Source organism: Cariama cristata, unplaced genomic scaffold, assembly GCF_000690535.1.
Source record: "Cariama cristata isolate BGI_N322 unplaced genomic scaffold, ASM69053v1 scaffold10182, whole genome shotgun sequence".
NCBI classification, from domain to species: domain Eukaryota; kingdom Metazoa; phylum Chordata; class Aves; order Cariamiformes; family Cariamidae; genus Cariama; species Cariama cristata.
This window is the reverse complement of record NW_009605480.1, coordinates 19733-35001: the sequence shown is the minus strand read 5'-3', so window position 1 is coordinate 35001 and position 15269 is coordinate 19733. Positions and strand designations below refer to the sequence as shown.

Here is a 15269-nt window from a genome sequence, read left to right as displayed (position 1 = left end):
AAGGCTTGCATGGGAGAAAGATCTGCAACTGCCTTAAGTATTGTAAAAAAATCCAACCACCAAGACCCAAACAAAAACCCTTAAAACCTTTAGCTGGGCAAGAACACTTAGAGAACTTTGGATATGTAGGGAATAAAACATGTGATACGGTTTGTATAGAGCTGGTTTAATAAGGACACCCGTGTGGGAAAATGGTGTTCCCAAGGATATTAATGCTGTACCAAGAATGTCGGGATGAAATTTTTGTGGCTTATAATGAACAAATGAATGGCAATATGTTACCGTCTTTTTTGATGGTGAAATAAATGAATGGTCAAAATTAAATTATGATGGCTCAAAAAAAGAAATTCTAACACTATGTTCTAACGTTATTAGAAGTTTTCCCATAGAACAGAGGGATTTTTTTAAGAATTATTTTAAATGGGAAATATGCATCTCACTTTTGCCATAGGCTACATGCCCCCAGTTTCTGATGGTATATATTTTATACATTGTTTCAGGAAATGGTACAGTTGTTGCTGTGCAGCTGGATGTTGCTGAATAGTGTTTCTATGAGCTTGTTGTTCAGTCTGTCAGTTCAGGATGGCGAAGAACCCTAATTTTCAGGAAGTTGGTCATCTACCAACAGGCTACGTCCACTGTAGATCTTCAGATAGTTTTACTGGTGAGTGGACCAATGTATTTTATTGAGATTTTAACTTAAGTGTTTAGTTGTATGCCATTTTAACCACCTTGTATCGAGTGCATTAATACCTGTTTTATATGTGTGTTAATAATCTGCACTTAGTATATTGTTCTTTGTACCTAGCTGAACTTATTCCTACTCCTCTATTGGAGGAATATGTCTTTGAGCAGAACGTAAAATGTTAACACTACACCACTTAAGTAATGGGAATGTATTTACAGATGAGCGGTGCATAACTTCCCACATGCTTTAAGTCAAAACATTTTTGGTACTAAATTGTTGTTTAGAATACTGTCATTGAATGATGTGATTATTTACCATTAACGTGAGTTAACATCTGCTTTTCTTTTAATCCTTTCTCAACAGAAGAGTTGGAGATGACACTTAAAAAATTCTGTGAATTTCATTTACTTGATCTTTCATATTCTATAGCTATAAATTCGTACTGCATTGACTGTGTTGTTGTTATTGGATACTAAGTATCAGAACATGTTTGTGTGTTTTCCTTTCTGTTACAATTTTCACACATAGTCAACTTTGTTACTGTTATTTAGAAGTACAAAGGAACTTCTGTAGCAAGGGTTCTGAGAGAATCAAAGTATTTTACTGGAGTTATACTCTGTGTGTGTCGAAATATTTACTAAAAATTCGTGTTTCCTGAGATGTTAGCTTATTGTACCAGAACTTAGGAGGACAAAATATTTTTGTGTAAAAAGACATGTGTATATCCATTAAAAAAACCCAAACTATATGATTTGAAACAATGGTATGTTTCTACAGTAGCCTTACTGTCACACCTACCATGTTCTGTGAGTCTATGGTAATAGAAATTGTAGTCAAAGTGATATTTTCCTGGAATTTATTTAAAGCATAGCAAAATATTTTATGAAGTAGTGGATTACAAAACATTGAAATACTACTGAAAGCCCTTCTAGTCTACTGAGAACCAATTCCTATTTCTAGATAAAATAGCAGTGTGAGAGAATTATATTTAAGAAAATTCCCTTTGTGTAATTCTGACAGAATCTAGGTACAAACTAGATAATGAAGGAATTAAGTGTTTTAAGGATATGAAATTATTTACTCAGTGTTTATAATCCAGATTTATTTCATAAAATTTTTGATTCTAGCAATAGTCTGTCTACTTGCATTTATTTCTAGAGTTTCAATAGGGTTATCAGTGATGTAAATATTTTTTACTCATATTAAAAAAAAATCCATACTATTAATGAACAATTTCTTAAATTCCTTTTTCTGTGCCTAGTATATAAACAACTCTTCCATGTTTCATTGAAACAGCACTGCGTTTCAGAGGACTGTTTAGTAATAGCCCAAATGACGTGGGGGAAGTGACTGAGTACTGGTCTTTGTTGCAGCTCTGGTTTAAGAGTTGTTTAGTAAAGATGTCATTGGGGTTTTGCTGTTATTGCTGCATTTTCTAGATCACATTTTTGTGCGCTGTAACATGTTACATCTTACTTACTAAAAAGAAATATAGCAAGCTGAAAACTGTGGGAGTTTTGTTGTTTTTCATGGCACACGTGTAATATTGCACATTGCCTTATGTAATAAATACTAGGCCGCATTTTTCAACATGCTCACTGTTTAAGATGGCCACCAAGAAGCATGTCTTCCAATGGGATCTTAGACAGAAGTGATTTGTAGGCCTTCGGACTTAACAGATACCTGTTGAGATTGTTTCAGTTTTAATAGTGCCTCAGACTGACCGAGAAGATTGTTTGGGGCATGGACAAAGCTGCAGCAGCTGACTCCTGAAGCAGTTAATTAGCTCTGATTAACTCCTGGAAATAGGTTATGGTGCTGGCAAGAGGCTGGTAAATGGCTTGGCCTCTTGTTCTGAAGTTGGTTAAGTGTTGTTCTTTGACGGCCAGGAAGAGTAAACACCTGTATTCTCTGAAAGGATGGTGTTTGATGACAGAAGATGCCAAAGGGATCCAAGCTCCCGGCAGCGTCAATCTTTTTTTATTGTAAATAATACTTCGAGTTGCAACTAAAAAAATATATGTTTAGCTATACAGGGAAGTTGTGAGCTCATAGCAACTTGCCACAGCTGAAACAGTATATTACTTTTTACTTCCTCAAACAAGAAGTGTGCAGATCACTTCAAGCGTTGACTGAATTTGCACCATTAATTAATCCAGTCTGGGAAGATCTGAAGTCATGTATTATTTGGTTCTGTATTTTGAAGGTGGGACTGCTTTATATGGAAAATCCACAATACAGATGAAACTTGCATTGGAAATACATAGTAGTACACATAAGTGAGTTTGAGTGCTTCTTCAGTGTACTAGTGTTACCCCGAGAAAGCATATAAGGCATGTCCCTAATTTCATAAAGTTGCCAGTAGCCAATACTTTGTGTTATGTAAGCATTTGGAAGGCTCCTCAGCCAGAGGCTGGTAGCTGTTATTTACGTGTGATCAGCATGTTCTTGTTTGAAACTGACAATTTAGAATAGTGCATTGTACCAGCAATTTGGAGAGCATTAAACGTCAAAACAAATTTGTCTTGCAGCTTACACACAGGGATTCCTAAATTCCTGCCTTCACTTGCTGTAGTTCAGGGTCTTGATGTTCATAAGGACTGGCATCATTACTGTGTTAGCAGGTGTCCCCAGTTCAGACTTTGCCCTCTTCTGTACAGTGATTCTTGTTTAGAGAAAGATTTATGTACCTTTGAGAGGGAAGTGTGGTTTTGGTTTCATTTATTTATTTAACTTGAAATGGAAACAATTTTCCCTTGAACTTTTCGCCCTATTATTGGCATATGACAACATCCACAGCTACTGGAAACAAAGTTAGTGTGCAGCTGACGGCATTCCCTTATGTTTACCACTTTTATAGTCTTGGTTTTATGCAGACAGTACCTGTTCTTATTTTTTAGAGATATGAGTGGATTGAGGAAACAAAGAAGTAGAATGTAGAAAAATTGGAATTGAAAATAGTTTTTAAATTCAAACTGTGCCTGTACTTGTACATGTGTGAAGTATCATAAATGAGCTTCCCTAATCAATCAAAATCGGAACCAGCAGAAGAGCGATAGTACAGAGTTGCTTGATAATGTGCATGTAAGTCGCATGTAGTTGGCTTGCCTGACTTGTGAATGAAGATCAACAACAGCGATTATAGACTTGTAAGGTGCAGAAGTCTTGAAGGAATGTTGAGGCTTGAGATTTGCAGCTGAGTGACAAATACATCCTTTTGTTTGCTGCTTTGGTGTAACAAAAGATTTTATATTTTGAGGGCATTTCAATTTTACTGTTGTCTATAAACTGTCAAATAATTATGTTGTGATAAATCTTATTGCTGGTATAAATAGATGGAACTGGACTGATGTGAGTTAAGTTAATCTTGCTTGTTACAAAGTAAATGTTACTGGAAGGTTGTGTTGCATAAATCTGTTCAGTGCAGAGTTGTCTTAGCTAATTGTAAATTAACTAGTGCAAATGGAAGAAACAGCCTGCTGTTATGAAAAACTATAGAAATTAATTTACGCCAATGTATTCTGTGTTCCCATGGCTAGGCTGCCTCCAGTGTCTTGACTAGCATTACTGGTTCCACACTGTAACGTTAATTATTTATTTATAATTTATGTGCATTTTAATTCAGATAAAATTGCTTTCTAATCGTAACTAATTAAAATTGTTTAATTTTTAGTCTTTTTGTTGGAAGCTTTTTATTTGAAGTAAATGGATTGGCAGAACAACTAGGTGACGGAATTCTCTGAAATTTTTTCTGTTGGCTAGAATTGTTGATGCAAGCTGCATCGAGTCGTGTTGTAAATGAACTTTAATAGAAAACCTCTTGGTTTCATTTTTTCTTGTAATATATGGTAACTTACACTAGTCGCTTTTTTTTCATAATCACAGCTTGATCTTTGCCATTTTTTTTAATATCTGTGCCCTTTATAATACTGGTTGTTTTCTTTTTCCCTTCAGGCTACCAATATCACCATCCCTCCAAGATGAGTAACAGCCATCCGCTTCGTCCTTACACAGCCGTGGGTGAGATTGACCACGTTCACATTCTGTCAGAGCATATTGGTGCTCTAATGAATGGGGAAGAATATAGTGATGTTACCTTTATTGTAGAAAAGAAACGTTTTCCGGCACACAGAGTGATCCTGGCTGCTAGATGCCATTATTTCAGGTGAAGTATAGCGTTTTGTCAGGCTCACAGGAAATTTTCATGCAGATAAGATAAACATTGTTTCTCTATGAACTTTTCAGGGTGTGATCATCTGTCCATTGAGCGTGACCTTTTCTGTGTGAATGTTTCCCAGCACATCAAATCATTGTGTCCAAATATAAAAAGATAAATACCATGTCATGATGTTATTCTTTTGACCTTCATTAAATTGGATTTTGAAGGTAGTTTCACAAATTCAAGAGAAAGATAACTTCAGAACAGTGAAGTTCTGCTGTAAAATTGTTTTGATTTCTCTGAGTGTGGATGGTCTGCTTCTATGGAATATACTCAATTAGAAAGTTTAATTTTGATGTTTTGGAATTGAGTATTTAAAGAGGTCTGGCTGATAGAGATTAAAATATGTATTTTAAAGCTAAGAATAATACTAATCCATCTTTTTTAGGAGCTGGGCATTTTTCACTCTAAATGTAATTAATAGAACTTTCTGATAATCTTCTTCCAGTTAATTTTGTCAGAGCAATAAGCTAATAACTAAACTAATGTGTGAATGCAAATTGTGTTCAGACTGTCTATGATAATTTAAAAAATAATTGTGAGTGCTTTGATTTTTCTCAACATTCAGGATTTCATCAGAGTTACCATGTACTGGTTTTAGAGTAAGGAATACAGCATCAAGAATACTGAGATTTGCTAATGTGCCACTGCTATTATAGTGGCGAACTATTTGTTTCACTTGCTTTCTGAAAATTTTTCAGTTTTTTTTCTCACTGATAACACTATCTCAATTTCTGCTTTGCAAGCTACTGTTCAAAGTGGAGATGGAGCAATTGTTGTGTAGGATAAAAATATGATACATTAGAATGTTTTTCTCATGCAGCTGCTTTCAGACCAGGGCTGCACTTTAAATGCCAAGTATAAGGGTTTTTCTTTTGTAGATTCTTAAACCATATCCCCTTTGTATTCCCCTTGCTGTAAATAGTAATTTATTATTTTCTCTTTCTATTTTTTGCCTGGTTTTTATCAGGAAATAAATTTCTCAAATTTTATCTTCCTTATAGAGCATTATTGTATGGTGGAATGAGAGAATCTCAGCCTGAAGCCGAAATTCCTCTTCAGGACACCACTGCAGAAGCATTTACCATGCTGTTAAAATATATTTACACTGGTCGTGCTACACTACGAGATGAGAAAGAGGAGGTTCTCCTAGACTTCCTAAGCCTAGCACATAAATATGGGTTCCCAGAACTGGAGGATTCCACGTCTGAGTATCTTTGCACAATACTTAATATTCAGAATGTCTGTATGACATTTGATGTTGCCAGTCTTTATTCCCTTCCCAAATTAACTTGCATGTGCTGTATGTTCATGGATAGAAATGCCCAAGAGGTGCTCTCCAGTGAAGGCTTCCTATCACTTTCTAAGGTATATCTTTTGTTTGTACTTTTTTCCCCAGGAATGCTAATTTTAATCTGTGTACAGCTTCGGGATAAAATACTAATGAGGGCACCAAATACAAGTTTATATGCTAGTTAACAGGTATCATTTTATACTAGTGAAACTGTGACAGTTGGAAATGTTGAAACCAAACTGAACTGAAAATCCTGATGATCTGTTCTGAATTTTTTTGGTATTTAATTTTGACCAGTCAGTAAAACTGAATACAGTAAAACTGATGGAGTGTTCTAAAAGGTGGGAGCAGGCAATCTAATCTTAATTTGTCTTTTTTCATCTGTTCTTGAAATCATGGCTTCTGAATGCTGCCCAGGGGATATAAAGTAAAGATTTGAAGATAGCAGAAGGTCCTTCATTCTGTTAATTTCTTGATACAGGCTGCCTCAGTGATGGGTGATTTTCTACTGTTTAAGCTAAAGCATTTTGGAGGTTGCTGTGATTTATATTGCCAATTGTCATCATGTTCTGAAATTGCATAATATGATGGTGTTGTAGGGTGGTTTGGTTTTTTTGTGTGTTGGTTTTGTTGTTAGGTGCATAAATATTTGTGACCAAGTCAGGCTGTTCTATGAGGTTGAAATTTTCCACTTACTCTGGAGTGGTCTTTAAGCTGAACATAATAGCAAGAGAGTGCTTTCAAGTGGTGTTCACATGAAGCAGCAGAGCATCTTGAATGAATGATGGTTTAATTTTTTTTTTTAAAGTGTTTTTAGTGGAAAAACTGTGATGGGTCTGTTACTTGAATAAGTACAAGACACTGGGCTCAGCTGACTAACTTACTAGTTGTATAGGGTAAAAAATGTGTTTTTTTCTCTCTACTGTACTCTGTTACGCACAGTTAATTAAATATCAGCTCTGAGAGCATATTATCAATAAAGAAATTAGCAAATGTCATTCATTAGGAAGCGCATCCTTTATGACATCTTTGGCATAGCCAGTCCTTGTCTATATGAGAGATTTATCCTTTTCTTATCAAACTCCTAATTATTCTGCTAGTTAAGGGAAAATCAAAAAACTGTTAGATTCTTTTTGTACTCATTTTGCAGCCAGTGGGTTTTCTGTATCAGTAAGAGCCACCGAAGTTTTCACCTGCTGATTCTAAGTTGGTAGCAAAAGAGAGAGACAGTGTGGGGGGAAGGAATCCCAAGTAGTTAAAAATGGTTTAAAAAGGTGATTCCAAGCCACACTTGATTTTTTTTCTCATCAATGTGCTTATACAAGCCTAAGTTTGTAGAATGCTTTGAACTGTACAACCAAATCCCCAAATCACTTCTCATATTCTAAAGCAAATTTGAAGTAGTAACTGGAATTAAATTGATTTGAATAGTTCTCCACATTTCAATTCTGACTTAATTCTCCTAGTGTTTTTGTAATATTACCTGTTATTTACATGATAGATTCTATAATTCTTGCATAAGTAGGTAAAACAAGCTACGTTTTCAGGTAGTTACTCCTTTGGAGATTATTTTTAATAAAACTACAAGTTAAAATACCCATTAATTTTTGCCTTATTTTGATTTCCTTTATTTACTTCTTTTAAAAAATAAATTTACTTTTATTTCTGTTCATTTGGTGGGTTTTTTCTGTTTGTTTTTCTTTTCCAGGCTGCTCTTCTAAGTATTGTACTGAGGGACTCATTTGCAGCTCCTGAGAAGGACATTTTCCAAGCTTTGATGAACTGGTGTAAACATAACCCCAAGGAAAACCATGCCGAAATCATGCAAGCAGTACGTTTGCCACTAATGAGTCTAACAGAGCTACTAAATGTTGTAAGACCTTCTGGATTGTTGTCACCTGATGCCATCCTAGATGCCATTAAGATTCGTTCTGAGAGTCGGGACATGGACCTCAACTACAGGGGCATGTTGAGTAAGCATCGGGTGTTTTGTTTGTTTCTCATTTAGTGATTATAGTCATCTGGAGGATATGGTTAATTTGTACTTCGAGTTTTTATCTATTATTATGTGTTTTACAAGACTGACATAATGAAACATCTTGTTATGTACTGGTCTTGCCATTTCTATTCTTCAAATAATATTAGTCAATATATTTTCTTACTTTGTATCTCAGATACTGCTCAAACATGAATGCTGTAATAAGAATGTATTTTCCTAGAGGAAGTGCTATTTTAATAGAAAAACTTTTGTAAAAACATTAAAAATAAAAATGCATTGGCTACAGGATATATGATTTAAATGGTTTTATGTTGATGGTGACTTGTTTTCTATTTCATGAAGATTTTCATCTTTTCTCCACTACTTTTGATTTTTCTCATACTCTTTACATGCTTGCCCAAGTAGTATAAATGAGTTTTTCCAAAATTGTATTAATGGAAGACTAAGAAGTGTGAGAAGCCTTTTGTTGAACTTTTGTCTGTTCTGTCTGTTAATTTAACAAGAATATCTAACACTGAGCTTTAGAAAGATATTGTTAGTTTCCTATCTAATGTGTGATTTATAGAGAGTATTTGCCCCACAGCAAAAAATAAAGTTAAATGTTCTTTGACAGCCTGCACTGTAGTCAGTCAGTCATGCATGATGAGCCCTGAAAATGATAACTGCTTTCTCAGAACTGCGTCTTCCCTTTGTTCTCTCTTAGAAGTTACAGATATTGATATTTAAACATATGAGTTTAATATTAGGATATTGTAAAAGTCTTGTCATGCAAGACATTCTGGTGGCAATGCAATAGACAAATTTGAAAAAGTTAAATGATGTTTTCTGACTTCTGCATATTTGTGTCTCAAGAATAATATGCTCCTAATCTCAAAAATTCTAGCTTTGTCAAAATCCTAGCTTTATAGAGAATTTAATTTCTGTGTTGTTTTAGTACTAGTTAAAGCTTTTGGGACTTTTTCTGTTTGTGGGAACATTGACGACCACTTGCAATTTCATAGCTGCGCATTTGATGTTTTTATGTAGTAGTACTACGATACAGTTAAAATTTTACCACTTCAAATTCTGTTCTTTAAATGTTTAACTTAACATTCTGTTAAAATTCATACTTCTGTTGCCAACCTACCTGAAGAGTTCAGGGGCAGATTTTCATCATTTAGGTTTCAGATCATGTTTTCTAGGGTCTCTCCTCAAACAAGACTGTTAAAAATGTCTTTTTAACAGGGTGGTTCATCAATGTATTGTTTTGTAGTTGGAGTTAGGGATGATTATCCCTAGTTGTCTTGACGGAAGATCTGTTCCTAGGGTGTAGCAGGTTTATTACTGTGAAGTGGTGGCATAAAAAACTTGCTTTACCATGTTGGTTGAAAGCCCAAGTAGCCACAAGTTTCCCCTTTCACTCAGGTTCATTTGGCTTTGCAGGGTACTGGAAGCTTGTATAGCTATCAAAATAGCTTGTATAGCTTTACTGTTGTATATACCACTGCAAATTCGTGATGCATCCACATTTTGAACATTGTATGTGACTTTGTTTCCTTACACTTAAAAAAAACCTGCACAACCAAAGCAGTTGAAATTGAAACAAAAAAATCAGAAAGTGCAAAAAAATTATTAGAGGTACGGTGAGAGGTTGATCATGAGGAGAGACTAAATAGATCAAAACTTTAAAACCAGCAGGAAGGTGATGATTGAATGAGGAAGGTGCAATAGAATTCTGTAAAATCATGAAGGAGACTGAGAATATAGATACTACTACATACTAGTAAATTATCACTACTTTATTATTACCATAAAAGACCTAGAGGGGCATCAAATGAAATGGATGAAGCAAAATTTTTAAAATGCCTCTCTTCTGGTACCTTTTTTTTTCCTTGAGCATATGTTTGTGGACAAGAAAAGATACTGGCAATAAATCTTTGTTCTGACCTAATACAGTTGATGTTCAGAACATCTGATTTGCAGTATGAGAGTGTAAAAATTAAGCAACTATTTCCTTTTCTTCTTAGTACCAGGGGAAAATATTGCAACAATGAAGTATGGAGCACAGGTTGTAAAAGGGGAGCTGAAGTCTGCTTTATTAGATGGGGACACTCAGAACTATGACTTGGATCATGGCTTCTCTCGACACCCAATTGATGATGACTGCCGTTCTGGAATTGAAATTAAACTCGGCCAGCCATCAATAATCAACCACATACGAATACTCCTGTGGGACAGAGATAGTCGGTAAGTGCCAAGTTGACATAAAAAAGGAAGGTAATGCATTTTGTACTAGTGATAATATATTAATGTGAAATATTTATTAAATATTTTGTAGAAACAGCATGATATGGTGTTGGAGATGACAATGACAAATTTTATTTGAAAACAACCTGTTTTTTAAATGCAGCTTTGGTTACTTACATGCGAGACTGTATTTTGTGATACTAAACTACTTCATAATATTACAATGTGTTTTCTGTGTCTTCATTGAATAGTTTATATTACTAATGAAAGGTTACATAATTAACATTGTTTTAATTGTTTTCTCTTTGCCACTTAGTTTTCAACTGCCTTTTTTTAATTTGAAAAACAATATTCTAGTTCCTTTGCAGAAACCGTATTTTTTACATATTTGCATTCCAAACATTGAAAGAATGTTCAGATTTTTTCAATGTATCAAGATTGTTAAGAAATAACACACTTCGACAATAATTCAGAGACAGTAAAATTTATTTAGAACATGAATTACCAACTAACTACAGTAGTCATTAGAAGCCACTTCATAGTGAGACTAGTGAAGTATGAACTATCATAGATGCCTTAGCCAATTTATGCTCAGCTACTTTAGATTATTAAGGAATGCATGAAAGATCAAATTATGCATATTTCAACAACTGAGTGACTGCTTAAGTAGGAAAATTGCAAGGTTCTTTTGATCTGACAAATTGAATATATTAATTTTATAACTTGCCATGACAAAGATTTTGCAATTTAGTAGACAGCTCATGCAGGTATTCATAAGCAATTTTCTATTAAAAGCAATAAACCAAGCTACTTATACTTTTAACACACTATTACCTTTCTGTTAAAATATTAATCTTATATTACTTCCAGACTAACAGTTTAGAATTGCAAAACAGTTTCATTTTGTTTTCCTAACTGAGCTGTGTTATTTTAGAACAGGGTGTATTAATGTTTTATTGATTTTTATTTTTATTTTTTGTAAATTAAACCATTTAAAAAATATGAATTATGGTTCTTAATCATTCAAAGCAAACTGCATGAATTCTTAGCTATTTAATTGTTTCAAGTAAGTTCTCCTGATTCAGTTCAACTGAAATTTATACTTCTCTATTCCTTTTGGAAAGATTGAAAAGTAAAACTTTGAAGATACAAGGAACTACTTCATACAATAGTATACTACATGTCCCAGAAGATCAACCAAATTTATAAACAAGTTATCAATCGATTTTATAAAATTTGAAAAAGTATTAGAGATATATTAATAACGAGGAGTTCTCTAGCAATTTTTAGAGAGCTTGTAACTGTTTAAATACGCCTCATCTGCAAGGCATAAATTGGCAGCTGCAGAAAATCAGGGGGAAAACTCTTCTCCTTGGGACAACTGATTAAAAAATTATCGGTTGCTTGATGTCCTATGCCCTTCCTCTGAAATTTGTAGAACAAGCCGTTGTTGCTGGCAGAATATCAGACAAGATGGACCTCTACTCTAGAGGTTGGTTTTTTTTGTCTTCATAAAATACCAAGGGTACAGTGGTTTAGGATCTAGTTTCTGTGTCACGCTGAATTTTTTGTTTTTCTGTGACAAGTTTGCTATCAGACTTTCTTTTGCTTCTTATCAGGTATAGTACCTGAATTGTCGGTCTGGTCCGTCCCCCTTCCCCCGGGCCCCGAGTAGCTCAACTGTCTAAGATAAATGGAAAAGAAAAAATATGGAGTACTTTTTCAGTTGTGGGCTCCTCAGTATAAGATACTGACATACTGGAGTGAGTTCAGCAGTTTGTAAGGGCTTGAGCACGTGATGTACAAGGAGATGCTGAGAGAACTTGCTGTTTTAAGAGGAGAAGGCTTAGAAGGGGGAACTCACTGCTATGTTCTCTTATTTAATGGAAGAATGTAGAGACTACAGGACCAGACTCCTCTTATGGCTGCGTGCTGAGAAGGCAAAGAGCAGTGGACACAAGCAACAAGATTAATTCCTATAAATATTAAGAAAAGAATTCATAATGGGGTAGTTGAACTTGGGAAGAGTTTACCCAGAGAGGTTATGGATATCAGCCCTTGGAGGTATGCAGAACTTTACCAGCCAAGACGTTGAGGAACTTTCTCTAAGATTGTCCTTGCTTTTTCTAGAGATCCTTTCCAACCTATATACTCTTTTAGTCTAAGAATTGCCAGCCACTTGTCTGCATCTTTCTCATGGGATGCATGAACGTCTCCAAAAGAGATGTTTTAGCAACTGTACAAGCACATGGTCGCTTCTTGTTGAACGTTGTTTTAAACTACTCATTCATTTTAACTGTCTCTGTGAAGCTCTGGTCTATTGGATATCTTTATATAGATAATGTACAGAATCAAATACAAACTAACGGGTGTCTTTTTCGCCTAGTTTAAAGGTGTTATTAACAGATGAATTTTACATATAAAAGTGCTAAGGAGACTAGCTGTCCAAATTACCCCTGCAAAAAAGATGCTATCCTTAAGAAAAATAAAAGGCATAGTGTTGTGTGTGATAATGGAACTGTGTTTTTGAGATATTTTTTCTTTGTTTGGTACCTTCAGAAACCAAAAAAATAGCATGGTGTATATTGGTTACAAATTTACATTACTCTAGTGATAGTGACGTGAGAATCCCTAAATTCTCACCACACAGAGAACAGAGCCTAGTTTGGTCAAATATGCACAGGCTAGTAATAGTGTTGCTAAAGCACAGTGTATTTATATGGGCTGTGAATATTACACATCTGCTTGATGTGAATGTGAAAGCTGACTATGCAATTAACATCTGAAAGACTCTGCAATACCTTTCTAAGTGCATAAATTGGTATTAACAGTGTCATCTAACATTTTGTACCACTTTAGACATCTACCCCTCTAAGTCTTCAGCAAAAAATTGGAAATATTAACAAAGACGTTAATGTTTAACAGAAAATGTCTATGTGGAACCTTGGAAGAGCAACTCTTCTTTTAGAAATCAGTGTGAAAGGAGGATAAGTGCTAACATGGTGCTGTTGAAATGCCTGTGAATGTTGCAGACGAGTGCATTAAGAGAAAGAAAATACTCTGAATATTTCACAATTTGCTGATCCACAAGTGGAGTTTCTACTTCATTCTAAGTATCGCTGTTGTAGGTATAATATGGAAATAGCTGTGGCTTTTAAGTTCTAGTTTGAGTTTACTTTCTTCTAACAGCGAACTATAAGCTAAACATAATTGATAGCAAGAGGAAGGCACAGATTCTGTTGGTGACTATTCTTATTTTTTATTTTTGATGAGGTAATTTTGGGGTGTGTAAGTAGAGACAGAGCTTAACAATGTATCAAACAACTGAAAGGGTCAGAAGTGAAGAACAACGTCAGTGAGAAAATTATCATAAAGTAACTTTGCTTTTTTCAAGTGAGGGGTTTGAGTTTGCATTTTTGATCTACTAAATTTTTTTTTTATTTTTCTTTATTGATATGGCAATAGAAATAATAACTGTATCACTGGTGCTTTAGGTTTATTCCACTCCACAAGGAGTACAAATTATTATTTTTATGACTGAGTTGAAAATCTCCATTGCGTTTTTTGAGGGACAGTGGTCTCATCTAATTACTGCAGATTGTGAGTGTTAGGATGTTTTAAGTAATTCTGAAAACATATCTTAACTACATGTGAATTTATTTTCAAAGTTAGTTTGAAACTAGGGATCCCTCTTACGTGTCTTAGATACAGGTCTGTGGGTAGGAGCAAATAGCCTTTTTTTCAGCACAACTGAAAATCCAAAAGGAAGTGTAAAATTTAATATGTAAAATGTGGTTGCTTGTTTTCTAAACAGTGTTTTTTTACAATCCATAGGTCTTATTCCTACTACATTGAGGTGTCCATGGATGAGTTAGACTGGATTCGGGTTATCGATCACTCTAAATACCTCTGTCGGTCCTGGCAGAACCTGTATTTTCCTGCGTGTGTCTGCAGGTTAGTTCATCAATGTAATGTTGCATGGCTATCATTAAATAATGTAGATGCCAGAATAAGTTGCTGGATTTTTGTTATTGCATTATGTCTTTCTGATAATGTATGATATACACAACTTTCATTAGTGATCTTAAATTAAATTTGTCTATCTTGATGGGTGCTTTTATAATAGAAATACAGGTGATAAATTACAGGCATCCTGTTTCTAAAACTCTGGTGTTTCCATCTCTAATTATGTATGTCTTTCTCCTTTCTTTTTTCTTTTTTTTTTTGAGTCATACTAACTTTTCCTCTTGTAGCTGATGTGTGTGTTTGTTTTTTCACTCAGTAGTAAACATCATTCCTTGACTGCCAGAATGTTTAAAATGAATTTACATACTTGCTACAGAACTTGGAAATACATTTTTATATATTTGTATACATTTATATGTGTATGTTATGTATTTTCTGCTGTTGCATTGGAAGAGTGTTTTAAACAGTTGTGGAAGAGTGAAAGGGGAGCGTTAGGACTAAGGAGGTTTGAGCAATGCTTTGTGTAAACCAAAGCAGCTACATGGGTTTAATAATTATTAAGATGATGATGTCTTTTTTACTGTAGGTGCTGGGAATTCTGGAAAAAACTTATAATCACATTGAAGCTGTCTTTTCCAAAAGCTGAATCGAGCTCGATGAGGCCACAATCTCTAGATTCTAAAGACGTTATCATTGTTAGGTTTTGGGTCATAGACCCAAAGGGGAAATGCCCTGTATTGTAATAATCTGTAGACACAAGCTTTTTAATTGGCGCAGCAACTCTTGGAATCCCCAAGGAGGAGAAGTGCTTTCTTTTTGCCAAAGAGCAACCTCTTTCTCTCGTTTTTACTGCTCTGCAACATGGGATTGCTGGCAA

The 15269-nt window shown here is 34.7% G+C and overlaps 1 protein-coding gene across 1 annotated transcript; it reads left to right on the top strand.

Annotated features, from left to right (window-relative positions):
- Positions 1-491: 491 nt before the first annotated feature.
- BTBD9 (BTB (POZ) domain containing 9) lies at positions 492-14394 on the top strand (the record flags this gene model as incomplete). The annotated part of the gene is made up of 6 exons (XM_009695970.1): positions 492-664; positions 4643-4853; positions 5912-6275; positions 7910-8174; positions 10207-10426; positions 14261-14394. Coding segments are annotated over exons 1-6 (1276 nt in total), but the record flags the coding sequence as incomplete, so codon positions are not given.
- Positions 14395-15269: the final 875 nt, after the last annotated feature.